The following is a 16,600-nucleotide window of genomic DNA, read 5'->3' as shown; positions in this document are numbered from 1 at the left end:
CCTTAAGTATTATTAGCTCAGAACTTAACAGGTTTTACCTGAGTTAAAAAACCTGGCTACAAGTAACGCGTGTCCTATGCAACAGACACTAAAATGACAGCCTGGCAATCTCTCAGAAACTATTTCCATCCCATCTGAGTGAAACTTATCCTTACTTCAGCTGCAGCCAGTGATGTCACCTCCATCAGGTTCACTGCTCGGAAAGCAAACACGGCAGCTGCCAGCACTGGAAAAGAATGCACACTACTTCAACTGCTGGCCTACTCATCAGCCCGGCACGGTTACTGCTATGCTATGCCCAAAATCCACTGCACGGAAACTCAGAACTAGTACTTTACACAACCGACCACACCCCCGCATTCTGAGTTAAGGTCTTGTGATGAATGGAAATTGTCTGCTCTAGAGGACAGTGCCTGATGGCCAGACAAACTGAATACCACAGTTTTGAGAAAAAGGAAAATTCAGTGTTCTTAAAAAAAAGCCATTTTATAAGTTATTTCTTTCAGACCTACAACTTAAACCACTTTAAAATGGCATGAAGATCTAATGAGTTTTTTTTGTTTTTTTTTGTTTTTGTTTTTGTTTTTTGGTAGAGATGGTGTCTTACTATGTTGCCTAGGCTGGTCTTGAATTCCTGTGCTCAAGTGATCGTCCTGCCTCACCCTCCCAAAGTGCTGGGATTACACGGGTGAGGCACTATGCCTGGCCTAATGACTGTCTTACTGATTAAGGTTTATTTTGGTGCAGGTATTTCTTACTGATATAGTAGACAGGCTTCTGAAACGTTATACGGAGGCTGAATTTTTAAATAGATTATGTTTCATATGTAACAAGGAGGTGTCCTGATAGAAACATGGCTTTAAGCCTTTTCTTAAAAAATATTTTTATAATTTTTTGTTATATTTTTATACACAGCACTGACTTTCTTAGAGTGTCACAAATGGATATATCTGTAGGGAGGGCTGCTGTGGGATTGATCCTGACATTTAATTTAATGTTGGCTACAGGAAAAAAGAAGTGAAACTTCAAAAAAATCCAAACATTACAGGACAACTTAAAGGTCAATAATATACATTAAATAGAAAACAACACTGGAGGCCAAGCATGGTGGTGCACACCTGTAGTCCCAGCTAACTGGGAAGCTGAGGCAGGAGAAGTGTCTTGAGCTCAGGAGTTTGACAGCCTGGGCAACATGGCAAAAACCCGTCTCTTAAAAAAAATTAAAAACAGCATTTGGATTATTTTTTCCATTAAACATACACACATGGAAAAAGAGTAATGCTAACATGCAAAACTTATATAACCTACCATAAAACTGCATGTGAGGGAGTGAGTCATAAACAACAGAAGGACCCATTTGAAAGGCAGGTGACCCTGATAAGGAGATGGTACTGCTTGGAGCTAACTCTTGACTTATCTCCTTTTCTCTCCATCACCAGTGATGGTAGTGGATTCTCTACCCAACAAGTCATTGAAGTTTAGGAAATTAATGGTAAGAAATATTCAAAATACTGGGCACAGTGACTCATGCCTGCAATCTCAGTGCTTTGGGAGGCTGAGACAGGAGGATTGTGTGAGCCCAGGAGTTGAAGAACAGACTGGAAAGCAAAGCAAGACCCTGGTCTCTACAAAAAATTTAAAAAATAAGCCAGCCACTGTGGTGCATTCCTGTAGTCCCAGCTACTCGGGAGGCTGAGGCAGAGGATTGCTTGAGCCCAGGAGTTCAAGGCTGCAGTGAGCTATGATTGTGCCACTGCGCTCTAGCCTGGGTAACACAGCAAGACCTCGTCTCAAAAAAAAAAAAAAAAAAAGAAAAAGAAAAGAAAAAGAAAAAGAAATATTCCAAATTATTTGGAAGACTGGTTCCTAGGTATACTGCATACCTAATGCAAACACATATATTTTTTAAAATACATTTTTACAAAGAGAATAAGTCATTCTCATACCAATTCTGTGAGTTAAATACTATTAATAGCCCATTTTACTAATATAGAGAGTGAGGCATAGTAAGTGGGGTGACATGTTCAGAGGCACCCAGGTAGAAAATAGTAAAGCCAATACTCAACCTTGGCTCTGGAGTTGTGCATCTAACCACTATGTGAAGATACTATTGAGACTGAAAGTAAGCAGCAACTACTCATCTCTGACATGAAAATCTGTGTGCTTTCCTAAAAATCATTGGCTCTGCTGTCTATCAGAATGGCTTTCCAGAGATGGCATGAAGGATGCTGCTACAGTGGTCCTGGTCATTGTGCCTGAGGAACAGAAGTCAGCAGCCAGGTCTCTTAATTTCCCCAGATAAAGGCCAAGTGCAACCAGTAACTGGGAAGCACAGGCACTTTTCTAGGGGACTAGAGATTTTGGACAGTCGGGCAAAAAAGCATTAGAACTCGTTAGAGAGAAAAATTCTGGAGAAAAAGATGAGAATGGTAAAATTTTAAAAGTCAAGTCAGCTGGAGTTAGTGAATATGTAACAGTAGATACAAGAGATCTGCAACAAAGGATTTACTCCTTAACTGAAATGGAGAAAACATGAATACTTTAAAGTCACTGAGTTTCATGTTTACAAGAATATCAAAGAAAACTATTTCTGTAGACCAGCAATTTTTTACCACTTCCTAATATCTGGAATCATATTTTATATAGTGCAGGCATTTTAGCAGTTAAAGAGTATGATTACTACTTCCTTTTTTGTATATAATTGAACATAGTTGCTGAAAGCTTGACAGTCTGGCCAAATTTTCTGCTCCAGCAGGAAAGAGTTTTACACAGTGGGAAACTGTTTCTCCAAAGGTAGATAAGAAGGGGAAAAAAAGAGCAGTTCACTAATTGGCCTCAGCATCCAAAATGCTTATGTGCTCATAACCTTTATTTATCTTGGTGTCACATCACAGAAGTTCCTTTCCATCTGCCTCATGTTTGGTTTGCCCAGCCCTTCCACAGAACAGGTTTGTTTGCCAGGGAGGAAAGGTCTACACTTTGGGATATTTTCAACTGAAATTATGCTTCATATGAAACATAGAGGCTCTAATATTTTCTTTTGGTCTTATTACTTTAATTCTAAGCAATTCTATCGATAACATTAAGATAACTTTGCTTTAAACTGTTCTTCAAAAGGCTCTAATTAATTCACAATTAAAGCCAGTGACATTTATGAAAATATTTCTCAAGACTACATAGTAACCCACTTGATCAGAAAAAGGTGATTCCAAAATACTCATACCAAAAGTATATGAAATAATCAAAACTAATTTGTATACATTTACATGAAATTATCTACCCTGTGATTCTTTATCTGAATTCCATGGTAGGGGAGCTTCCTTCAGTCTAGTTCCACTTCTAGATGTTCCAGAATTCTTCCCTGTAGATTTTTTTAAAGCACTCAGGGAAAATGGGTGGAAGCAATAATGCAGACTACATTTCTACCTATTCTTCAGTAACCTTTTTGTTAATTATTGAGCTCACAGAAGAGTGCCTGGTTTACAGCAAATACAGTATTCAATATACATTTATTTCTCTTTTCCTTCAGTTTGCTAAGGGATGATAAGGCACAGAATGAGAGAATTTAAATTGAAAGAGGGCTTGGAGGTTTTCTAATTCAACATTTCTTTCAAGGTATGAAACCTCTTGACCCTTCACATAACAGTTAAAGAACCCATTCTACTTTTTGAAAGTCCTAATTATTAGAAAATATTTTCTTAGACTGAACCCTCCTTTTAAACATGCTTTAACTTCTCTTTAAAATGATACAGAAAGCTATACACAGTAATCTTCAAATTTTCTGGCACACTCAGAGGACAGACATTTGGTTAAAAGTCTACAATTCTCTCACTTGAGAAATGACAGTAGAAAACAAGGCTACTTAGCTTGGAAAATAGAAGACTTTGGGGAGAGGCGAAAATGTGAGAGTAGAGAAAACATGATAATTACTTTGGTTTAATAGGGGTACATGTAATGAGCCATATTATCCAGAAATGAAATGGGCCATGAGGTAAGGCAGGGATTGCCCAGTACTGAAGTGTCCCAGCAGAGGATAAGAAAGGCTTGTGAACAATGTTTAGAAAAAGTTATACTCAACACCCTTGAGGATTCCTTCTCTTGCTAGATTATACATGTTACTGCCATTCAGCCAAAAGAAATGAGGGCAGACCATTATTTCCTAAATCCTATTTGTATAGGTTTTTTAAAAAATTGAGACAGAATACTAGAAGTTACTAAAAACATTAATCAGTGGTATCTCTGATTATACCAGGGTAATTGCCACCCAGGGACATATGCTACCCAGTAACTATAACTATAGACTTCTCAGCATTCAAGAATATGTTAAGGCTGGGCCTGGAGGCTCACACCTGTAATCCCAGCACTCTGGGAGGCCGAGGCGGGTGGATCACTTGAGGTCAGGAGTTTCAGACCAACCTGGCCAACATGGTAAAACCCCGTCTCTACTAAAAATACAAAAATTACCTGAGTGTGGTGGCAGGCGCCTGTAATCTCAGCTATTCGGGAGGCTGAGGAAGGAGACTCTCTTTAACCCAGGAGGTGGAGGTTGCAGTGAGCCAAGATCGTGCCACTGTACCCCAGCTTGGGCCACAGAGTAAGAGTGTCTCAAAAAAAAAAAACAACCCGAATATGTTAATATGATACCTAGAGAATCTTCCTATCATATTCTTCTTCAACTAAGCTTTATTTCCACAGCAGCCCAGAGAGGTGATTTTATAATGCTATCAATTTAAGGTATGGAAACATTCTGCCAACTTTTCTGATCCCTATCTATTGTGAAAACATTGTAATTATTATTTGAATTTCCTGGTAATCTCACTAATAAAATAGTTGAGTCTATTGTGCACAAGAGAAGCAAAATAATATAATTAATAAGAAATATATGCCTTCTTTGTAATCATATAATTGCCTTGGGCATACATCTGTTGTAAGAACTGCTTAATTATTAAATAAAAGATAAATTTGTGGCTTTGAAAAAAAGATGAAATAGTTTTTGGCCTGAGAGAATAAAAGGGGAAACTCAGCCACCAGGGAGGAAGTCAGAGACTGTTAGCAAAAAGGAAAAGGTTTTAACTTCATTTATAAACAGACACAGAAGAGCTGAGGTTTCAGCCATGTAGGGAGGCTTAGCCTCAGTTTGGATCTTAGGTGTTGAGATGGGGCATAGAACAGACTGCTAAAAGCCAGGGGAGTCCAGAGTAGAAGGGAAGTATATCTACACTCTGCTGCACAGACCTCATAGGTGCTGGGAGATAGTGAGACCTAGCTGGACTAAAACGGGAGAGGGAAAGGGAAGGGAAAATGAACTTTCCTGGGAGCTGGGAAGAAAGACTAGAAGTAGGCTGGTATTGTGCAGTTACATAAAAGTATTAAGACTGCAGTTTTTGTTCGTACTTATCATCAAAGCCAGATATATCTATTAATTGTTCATGAATTAGAAGTGACAAATAAATTCCAGTTACGGATGGTGAATGTTAGGAAGAAAAGGGGACTTATTATAGAAACAGCATGCGTTCTACAAACAAGCATTTACTCTTACCAGCAAGAATTTCCAGAGAGTTGTATCCTAGGATTCTATCCCATAAAAGCAAGAGCTGATCTGTAGCTAAGTATCCAGAGAAAGCTCGAACCATCCACTTAAATGATATGCGAAGTCTATAAGCAAGGAAAAATAAAAATTAATGTACCACTGAAATTTTTTCTCATGAAAATGCAGTATCAGAAGAACCCAACCAATTCTATTCAAGAGTCTTAGAAATCACCTGGGCATTTAAAACTTAAGTACTTTCTTGAAAGCTGCAAGAGTGCAGTGGTGAGAAACCATAAGTCCTCAAATTAGTGGTCTTAAAGTATTAAGAGGAAGAATTACACATGCTGGGTCCTCCTTTACTCTAGAGGTCAGCCTTTATAAAACCCACTTCTACATTCTGTTTTTCAGAGTGTATACTACTTAGCTATCAATGAGCTGACCTTCTGATAGTCTTAACAATTCCAGGCAATCCATAATAATTTGAATTTTTATTCAAAATACTTGAAAGATTGTTCAATGCCTGCATATTTTCTCAATTTAATAAATTATTTTCTACATTTCAGTCAAATGGCTATATAGGATGAATAAAATAAAATAACAAGTATGAGTATAAGGACAAAAATAGTTTTAAAGCTATGAGACATTAGAAATAGATTTCTGATTTCAAACACTTCATTTTAGTTAGGAGGTTATAGAACTCTGGAAGATCAGCCAGAAAATTCAATTAAATTCCATTTTGCTAAAACAATTCTAAGATGTATGAGATCTTACTACTTACAAGTAGGTTATGTTACAATAACAATTTATCTCTGAAATCAGGAAATGAACTCTTTGGCTCTGGTGCCTTAAGGGATCAACCAGTTCTTCACATTTCTGTATTATCTATTAGCATCTAATATCACTTGACTGTCCCTGACAGGTACTAGCTAAACTGTTTGCTGGAATTATCATATTTTGTCAATAAACATCTGTGCTATTCTCTTAAAAGACAGAAAAGGACCCAGAGGTTGCCTTGGTTGGTGTCATTGTATTAATTATCTTAAGACTGAAAAAGATCCTCAAGTTTCAGAAATTCCTCAATACTGCATAACTATTGTTCTAATATAACAAAGTACATGTAGGCACTAGTATTGACTAAGCTTTTTGGGTGGTTTTAGAATATCTCTTTATATATACAAAAGAAACTTTGGGCCACTGGATATTTTAATAACTTACAAAATACATTTGAATTTAAAGTCAAAATTATTAACTTCAGCTTGCTTCATTTTACTCAAATTCTCATAGTGTCATATTTGAGGAATAGTGCCACACATCCCCACCCACCAATATAGAAATAACATAGCATAGCTTTTTAGAAATAAAGCTTATTGTGCTATAATTTATGTATAGTCGTCCTCCTACGGTTTCACTTTCTGTGGTTTCAGTTACCCATAGCCAACTGTGGTCACCAACAGTCCAAAAATATTAAATGAAAAATTCCAGAAATAATCCATAAATTTTAAATTGTGTGCTGTTTTGAGTAGCCTGGTGAAAGCTCGCACGGTCCCACTCCAGATATGAATCATCCCTTTGTCAGGTGTATCTATGCTGTACGTGCTACCCACATGTTAGTCACTTAGAAGCCACATTGGTTATCAGGTTGACTGTCCTGGTATCACAGCGCCTGTGTTCAAGTGACCCTTTTTTTTTTTAACTTAATAATGGCCCCAAATAGTAAGAGTAGTGATGCTTGCATATTGTTATAATTGTTCTATTTTATTATTAGTTATTGTAAATCTCTTGCTGTGCCTAATTATAAATTGAACTTTATCATAGTTATTCATATACAGGGAAAAACATCATGGTGTATATACAGGGCTCAGTACTATCCACAGTTTCAGGCACCTACTGGGGGTCTTGGAATACATCTCCCACAGATAAGGGGAAACTACAGTATAGCAGAAATTACCCTTATTAGTGTACAGTTCAATATGTTTTGTATGAAGAACCAGATGGAAATTATAGAACTGAAAAATACAATAACCGAAAAACCACACAAAAACATCTCACTAGATGGGATCCAATAGTAAAATGAGAATGATGGAGGAAAGAGCCAGAGAATTTGACTATAGATCAGTAGAAAATGTCCAATCTACACAATACAGAAAAAGGATTAAGAAAAAGTGAAGGGCTGTGTGTGGTGATGGCTGTAATCCCAGTGCTTTGGGAGGCTGAGGCAGGAGGAATACTTGAAGCCAGGAGTTTGAGACCAGCCTGAGCAACAAAGCAAGAACCTGTCTCTATGGAAAAAAAAAAAAAAAATTAGACCTGCAAGGACCTGTGAGAAAATAATAAACCTTATTTTTCTTCATCTTCTTTTTTTCCTTTTATATCAAAAGTTTGAACATTTGTGCCACTGGATTGCCAGAAGAAAAGAAGAATGAGTATGGTGCAGAAAAAAATATTTAAAGTAATAATGGGTCAAAACTGCCAAATTTGGCAAAAGACATAAACTTATAAATTCAAGCTTAGCAAACACCCAAGAGGATAAATCCAAAGAAATCTATGCCTAGATATATCATAATCAAAGTGGTGAGAACTGAAAACAAAAATCTTGACAGTAGCCACAGAAAAATAAGGATTGATATCACTTCTTCCTGGAGTGCTTGGTAGAATTTGCCAGTGAAGCCATCTAGGCCTGAAGTTTATTTGAAGGTAGAATGTGATTAATTAAAGAAGTATATTGGCTGGGTGCGGTGGCTCACACCTGTAATCCCAGGACTTTGGGAGGCCAAGGCAGGCAGATTGCCTGAGGTCAGGAGTCCGAGACCAGTCTGGCCAACATGGTGAAACCCCGTCTCTACTAAAAATACAAAAAAAAAATTAGCTGCGCATGGTGGCGTGCACCTGTAATCCCAGCTACTTGGGAGGCTGAGGCAGGGGAATTGCCTGAACCAGGGAGGTGAGGTTGCAGTGAGCCAAGATCGCATCACTGCACTCCAGCCTGGGTGACAGAGTGAGACTCCATCTCAAAAAAAAAAAAAAAAAAAGAAGCATATTGTAAACCTCATGGCACCTATCAAAAACATACTTTAAAAGTATAAAAATCTAATAGTGGAGATAAAATGGAATAAAAAATGTTCAATTCAAAAGTAGGCAGAGAATGAGAAAAAAGGAATAAAGAGAACATGGAATAACTAAAAAAATTTAGCAATATAGTTGATTCCAATTCAATAATATCAATTTTATTAACTATAAATGGTACAAACACACCGATTAAGAAACAGACTGCCACATAGGAAGACCCAACTTTCGATAAGAAATCCACTTAAAAAAAAGATATTGATAATCAATATGTTAAGTAAAAGAATAGAAAAGAATGTATCATGCAATTATAATCAAAAGAAAGCTGGAATGGCTGTATTAATATCAGACATAGTAGATTTATTACTAGGAATAAAACAGGACATTATATAATAATAAAGTGATCAATTCTCCAAAACAAAGCATCAAAATACGTGAAGAAAAAGACAAATAAAGCACTAAAGGAAGACATAGACAAAATCCACAATTATAATTAGAGCTGTTCACATTCCTCTTTCAATAATTAATAGAAAAAGTAGACAGAAAATTAGTAAGTGTATACAAGGTTTGAACATCATTATTAACAAACTTGATTTCCTTGACATTTATATGACATTCTGCCCGATACTTGCAGAAAACAAATTTTTTTCAGGTGCCCATGGACCAAGACAGATCATGTTCTGGATCAAAAAACAAACTTCAAAACATTTAAAACAACTGAAATCATGTGAAGCATGCTGTTTAACTGCAACAGAATTAAAACAGAAATAAATGCCAGAAAGATAGCTTTCCAAATATTTAGAAATTAAACAATGTACTTTTACATAACCCATATTCAAAGAGGAAACCACAGGAGAAATTACGAAACATTTCTAATTAAATAAAAATGAAAATATATCAAAATTTGTTAGGTGGAGGTAAATAGGTAATTTGAGGGAAATCTGTAACATTAATGCTTATATTAGAAAAAAAGAAAGTCCCAAATCAATGATCTAACTTCTACCTTAAACAAGCAGAAAGACAAGAGCAAAATAAATCTAATGCAAGCAAAAAGAAGAAAATAATAAATATAACAGTAAAAATAAATAAAATTAAAGTAGAAAAACAACAGAGAAAAAGAATCAATGGTACAAAAAACTGGTTCTTTCAAAGATGAATAAAATTGATAAACCTGTAGCCAGAATAATCAAGAAAAAATGGGAGATAATACAATTACTAATCTCAGGAATGACAAAGATGATGTCACTACTAACCCTATAAATATTAAAAAGGCTAAGCATAGAGAATATTATGAATAACTTTCTGTTTATAAATATGATAACCTAGTAAAAGACATAAACTACTGAAGCTTATTCAAAAAGAAATAGATAACCCAAGTAGTCCTATATCTATTAAAGAAATTAAATTCAAAATTAAAAAACCTTCCAAAAGCTTCAGTTTTTAAAAAAATGATTTCTACCTTGACAATTAGAATTTTTACACTTTTCCTATATAGGAATTTTAATGTTTATCACATCATTGAAATAAATTTATTTCTTTTAATGAGTAAAGTATACAAACAGGCTAGAAAAAATATTTGTTTCTAGTAATGAACTAAATGTCGTCATCCTAGTAAAGAAAACCCTACTTATACTCCAATGTTCATTTCACAATAGCAAAAAGAAGTCAATTTACTACAAGAATAAAAGTCTTATGCTCAATATAAAAGATTTCTGAATCATGAATAGAATTTTGTTTTTTAATGGCTATAAAGGAAAGGGTATCCACTCAGTATTATCAATGGATGATATGAGGTATTATTTTATAAAGGCCATCTCTAAGATGTCTGAAATTCAATGGTACTTTATAAAAAGGAGGTTATATATCTACCTATCTCTATCTCCATCTTGATTGCTATCTCCATCTTTATAATCAGTCAATCTTGAAACAACTCTGCAAGGTACTAATTCTCTTGATTTTTAAGATAAACCAACTGAATTATCTTAACGTAAAGAAATTGAGGCTTTGATAAATTAAAAAACTTCACCAGGATTACAAAGCTTAACAGAAATGGAATTTGAATCTGGATTAAATTTCCACCCACTGAGCTATCTATTTGCTATGGATTCAAGAGTGGAGAAGACAAATGCTATACTATTCTATCTCCCACTAACTTCTTTTGTGGCCTCAAGGAGTTAATACTTTTTTCAAATATGCCCTCCTTAATAGGAGAAAATAGCTGCACAGAGAAGACAGGAAGAAAACACTGATAAACCATTTGGAAAGTTCTCTTGCTTTAGACATATTTTTTTTTAAAAGAGAGAGATAGAACCAATAATCTTGAAGTCCAGAGATACTATACATATTCACTTATAACTCATGCTGAGACCAATGAACAAAACTCAAATTTTAGAAAGGAGAAATTACAGTGTACAACCATTGATAGGTACCTGATTTGCTTTCCTTTAAGAAAAGACAGCCAACTTTAACTTTTATAGTTTTCATAGGTTATTCTCTGATAAATGTGGCCTATATTGAATTAAGTTTAGTATGATCATGTTTCTCAGGTAGCATTTGTTTCCACAAATGTTTGCTTCAGTTTTGGCTGACACCTTTCATTATGAATAGAAATTGGTTCATTTTGGTGATTCTTGTACCAGACACAAAAATCCTAGTAAATAAGACTTTATTAGGATTTTGGTAATTCTTTCAAGAATTTTTGGAACAATGTTATTACAATTTACTAATTGATAATTATAGTTTTATTAGGAAAACTGTTAGCTTAATTTCTCTGAAAAATTACGTATTTGCAAGTGCTCTGCAATGAGGAAAAAAGAGCTTTCTGTGAAACTATCTATTCTTCAATTAGGAGAGAAAAGTACTCACGGTTGAGCCCCAATTTCTCGTAGATGATAAAAGAGTTGGGGAAGATAAGTTTGAAGAAGAGTTTCAAACAGCAGACAGAGTGACACAATACCCTGGATACAATAAGGAATCATAAGAGAAATAGATATTTTAATATTTAAAAATTAACTATGCCAACAAATTATTCAAATGGAAAATGAGAAACTATCAACATAAATTTTCTTTATACTGTTTAAGAGTCAAAAACATGAAATGTATTAAAGAATCTCTAACATTGTGTTTAGAGATAAACTTTATCCTCTTTATGTATACTCACACATACAGATATGCTAAAGAGCCTCCCTTTTTACACAATATGCTCCCCACATAAACCAGAATGTAATATTTGGAGAGTCCAAGGAAAATATCACCTTACAGAAAACTTGCTACTTTGCAAGCCACTATGATTACTTAGCCCCAGCAAAATTAGTTTTTATCTGAATGCATTCCAGTTTCCAGTTATTTCCCTAGTGCTATATAGCCACCTTCACTCTCCCTCCATATGTCCCTTCCCCTCCAGCCTCACTCACTAGGGAAAATACTGCCTGCTTTTCTCACTCTTTCTTTGAAATCTACCCCCAGGAAAAGACTAGCAGCTAGCTGCTTTAAATTTGCATCAGAAGTTATTAAACAAGAATGTTTGATTACTTAGTATACACATATTTTTTAAAACTAAAATCTACTGTTTTTAAAAGGGCATTATTTGTAAAGTACAAAACCAATTTAAGCAGATAGTTTTTCAAGTACATTTATTATTTGACAACTCTGAATAAAGTCTTTCCTGCAGCTTAGCATTCCTCAGAGTTTATCTTTGTAAGGAAGTTTTAATCCTCTTTTTGCATTTCTAAAGAAAAAAAGACTGTCATGGTTCCAAATAGTTCAGTCTAGCTGCAAGCCAAAAAAGGAGGTGACTGCCTGTAAGTTTTTACTCCTCTGAATCAAAAAAAAAAAAAAAAAAAAAAAAAAAAGGGACAGAGGCAGGCCTGGCTCAATCAATTCTCTGAAAAAGAATACCCAGGGCCACCAGCATAGAGGTAGACAAGAAATACCCAGAGTTGCCCAGTGCCAGGCTTCAGTGCTCTGCACAGGGAGAACACCATGGGTGTGTACTATGCAGCCAGTTTTTTTAAACTCTGAAGCATAAAATGGCATAGAATATGAGCATAGAAATATGATACTTAGAACTGAATATTAGAAAAGAATTATTAATCTTAATTATTGGTCATATTTCTGATTATTCCAGATTAAATATTAAAGTAAGATAAGAACAAAATCAAGTTCTCTTAGAGATACGAAACCCAAGATAACTGGTGTTGCTTCATTTGTTTATCTGTAACATCCTGGAATTCTGTGATTTGCCAACTTTCACTAGCGATGTATGAAAGCAAAACTGGAGACGGAGGAAGGTGAAATAGGAATATATAGGCTTAGAATGGGGGCATAAAGAACAGCTATTTAATTTCATAGCAATAATACAGTTGCCTCTTTGGGGAAATTTAGTAGCCCTGACATATATTCCAATTGAATGTTTCACCTGGAGTAGCAGTCATGTTACCCACAGCAGGTCCAAAGGGGGAAAAAAAGCATAACTGAAATAAAATAAATACTGCTCTTAGTCAGGTTTATGGGAAGGGAAAAAAAAGATATGATAAAGGAACAGCCAAAAGAGAACAGATTAAAATGTTCAACTCCTAAATATATGCTTTTCCTTGATTCTTATATTGTAGGCCAAAGGATCATTTTATTGAATACAAAGAAAATATGTACTATTATAACTGATAATTAGCCAAATATGAAATTGGCAAACAAGTGACAAATCAATACTTGATTTTCACTAACAAAGAAGAATGATGATTATAACAACAACGGCCATTTATTTACTGAACACCTGCGAGGAGCCAAGCACTAACTACACTGAGTGCTTTGCAGACTTTTCTACAGCACTAGAGATAATATATTATTTACTTCATTTCATAGATAAGAAATGAGAAAAGAAGGTAGGCATCTTTGCTAAGAATAATAATACAGACATTCTAATTTTTTTAATATGTAAAAGAAAAAATCATTTAAATGTAGTTGACAAGAGACTTTTTCTGTTTAAATTATTACCAAAATATTTAAATATCAATTTCATCTTCTCTGTCATTTTTGCAATAAAAACACATTGCTTGACATCACAAATTAAAATTTGTTGCGTTAGAATTTGAGTAGAAGACTTTTTCTTAACGGAAAGAAAGAATAGATTACAATCCAACCTAATTTGATCAAGTTTTTCTTATGAACTTACAGAAGGATGAGAAGAGATGGAATGGAGTCTGAAGAAAAAACGCACATACATCTCACGGAATATCTGATACAATTTGGAAGGTTCATGGTATAGAAAACAAAGTGGTGCAACTGAAAGAAAAAAATTAATTTATAATACTGCAGAACTACTGAAATGTTAAGATAAATTTATAAAATATGTCATAATAAATCACTATTTTATAGTAATCATATACACCACCAGACAAGTTTAAAATCATACTACTTTTTTTCATTTTGAGAGGGGAATATATGCATATGTAAAGTTCAAACAGCCATTAAATATTATACAGAAAGGAATATATTACAAACTATTATAATCCCAATTTAACAGATGCCTAAGAATGACATTATGGAATTATACAGAAATATGAAAAGTTCCAAGTAACTTATAAAAACTACATAAGTCAAATCTCTCCTTTTTTTAATTGAAGTAATAAGAAAATAACAACCAGGCAGCTTATTTTTACTTTCTCTCACAAAAGATTCAGGCCACATTTCAAAATTTTTAATTTTGGAAGTCAGGTAAGTAAAACAGATGATTTATGACTTTTAGAATCATGGTCTTCAATTAATTCAATTTGAAAATAAAGATTTTGAGTAATAGCTGTATACTACTGGTCTTTATCGCTATATCCCCATATATATTCATCAACTGAAAACAATCCTTAGGCAGAAAGGATTTATTTCTCTAATGAATGTAGAATTGACTGCCCCCAGTTTGTAGCAATTAAGCACAGCTGGGTCAACTCAACCAGACATCCCACAGTTGAATGTCAGAAAGTCCTAATCTTGGATTGGCGACCTACCTGAGCATGTGATTAATTCTACACTGACAAAGGTGGTCATGCTTTCCAACTTTTCAAGCCTTAAGTATTTTAGGCAGCATAGAGACAAATTTATAATGCAGATAGATACAACTGCATTACCTAAATATTAATTTTAATTAAAAATGCCTTACAGGGTAATTTCAAACAATATGTATTGGACAAGTAAGAATTTCTGGGGCTCTATAACCTGTTGGTAATGCTCTGAGGGCAATAAGCACTAAGTAAGCAAGGAAGTCAGTGGGCCAGTTGTGCTCTCTTCTTTTTGACAAAGTAAAAGGAAAAATAGTAAAATATTTTAAATTCTTTCAAACACAAAAGTTCAATTTTCTGGGATAAACAGCAATGCACAGTATTACTGATAAATAAGTCATTAAAAATTAGCATTGCAAGTGAGAATTTTTATTTTTTCTGAAGGGCAAAAGAGAAATCACTTTTGGGGGTAAATATCTAAATTCATATAAAAATACATACTTGTATATATATAGAAAAATGTATATACAATATGTATTATAAATAAAATTTTAAAAAGACAGGTATGTCTATTTCAAGACTAATTTTTAAAACTTATTTTACTATTAAATAAATTGCTACTTATAAAAACAGCCCAAATTAGGATATTTCATATATTTACAAATAGTAACTCATGCTCTAATTACAATAACAACCTAAGAAACAACAGTGTGGTACAAATATATGGTATTATTATAAATCTAAGACTAAGGTTTGGAACTTCTTTATTTTTAAAAAATGATGCATATTTTTTCCTCCAATTCTTAGATATTGATATGTGAAAACTTATAACCTGAATCTGAAGATGGTATGGATTCAGTAATTATTAATGAAAATTTCCAGTGAAGAAATGAAAAGAGAATTTTAAAATAAGCATGTTTCTACGAATATATAAAATATAAAAGAAATTTACAATTAGTTTTTATTCAAGATACCACAGTTGTTTATGTTGAATTCCTTTATATAGCTATGAAATGGAAAAGCTTTAGTCCATTATAGATTATATGTAAAAAAGATTCTACATGACTTAATTTTTAATTTTAAGCATCCTTTCCTATTTGGTTCTTCCATAAAAATAAATTTAGCTAATTATCTTTTAAACCAATGAAAGACTATACTGTAGGAATTTATGACACCATAATATACTATACACCTACAATAAAACTTCATTAATCTGCATAAATAGAAAAGCAGAAGGTATTTTAAATTAGAGAAGAGTTCTGAGTAAATTTTAAAATAAATTACTATCTTTTGGTTTCCTTTTTAATGACAGCCTATCATTAAAGATCTGTATCAATGTTTAAAAGAGATAAGTATTATAATTTTAAAGAAATATAGTAACTAAAACTGAAACGGCAAAGTACTAACTAGAGTTCCTTAGGGATGATTTGTGATTATTTTTGTACACTGGTTCTAAATAAGTGGTTGCTGGTAAAGTTTTTGTGGATGTTTAAAATAGTTTTCTAAAATAGTATAAATAAATTCTATATCAAACATTTTGCATCATTGTTAGCAAATGCTTTCCCCTTGGGTGTATAAACTGTAGCCTATTTAAATGACCATAAATGTGAATAGGCAGAGGCTGAGTCAATGATATATTTTAAACACCAGAAGATCTTGCTAGAAGATTTAAACTTTGATGACATCAAGTATCCTCCAAATCATTCAAGTACAACTTCCAAAAACGATTTACTTGAAAAATTTTTGCAGTTGGAACTATTAAAGTAGAAAGATAAAAAGTGAACATTTTTATTATTAGATGTAAAAATTTATATTATTAATCTTTTTTGGTTTTCTATTTTAAATTCTTCACATATATAAGATAAATATGCTGTAAGGTCTCTATAACATTATGTATTATGCTATGAAATTTTGGTTGCCCAAGAGAATAAAGCTGAGTACCCTATAATTCAAGCCTGTGACTAACACCAAGTATAGCATAAAGTCCCTAGGTACTTTGACTCTTTTTCATTGAACGATA

The 16,600-nt window shown here is 33.8% G+C and overlaps 1 protein-coding gene across 4 annotated transcripts in view; it reads right to left on the bottom strand.

The window, feature by feature from the left end:
* The window catches only part of TBC1D19 (TBC1 domain family member 19), a 195,232-nt gene that overhangs the window by 17,461 nt on the left and 161,171 nt on the right, over positions 1–16,600 (bottom strand). For all 4 annotated transcript variants that reach the window (XR_010111939.1, XR_010111940.1, XM_034958400.3 and 1 more), the window contains exons 17-20: positions 13,764–13,873; positions 11,459–11,550; positions 5,540–5,655; positions 156–226 (exon numbers count right to left, since the gene is read on the bottom strand). Coding sequence is in view for 2 of the 4 variants with exons in the window: in XM_034958400.3 (XP_034814291.1) it covers positions 156–226; positions 5,540–5,655; positions 11,459–11,550; positions 13,764–13,873 (389 nt within the window). In the remaining 2 variants the exon portion in view is untranslated. The remainder of the gene's footprint in view (positions 1–155; positions 227–5,539; positions 5,656–11,458; positions 11,551–13,763; positions 13,874–16,600) is intronic.

This window comes from Pan paniscus, chromosome 3 (assembly GCF_029289425.2).
Source record: "Pan paniscus chromosome 3, NHGRI_mPanPan1-v2.0_pri, whole genome shotgun sequence".
Lineage (NCBI taxonomy): Eukaryota > Metazoa > Chordata > Mammalia > Primates > Hominidae > Pan > Pan paniscus.
This window is presented reverse-complemented; position numbering and strand designations above follow the sequence as displayed.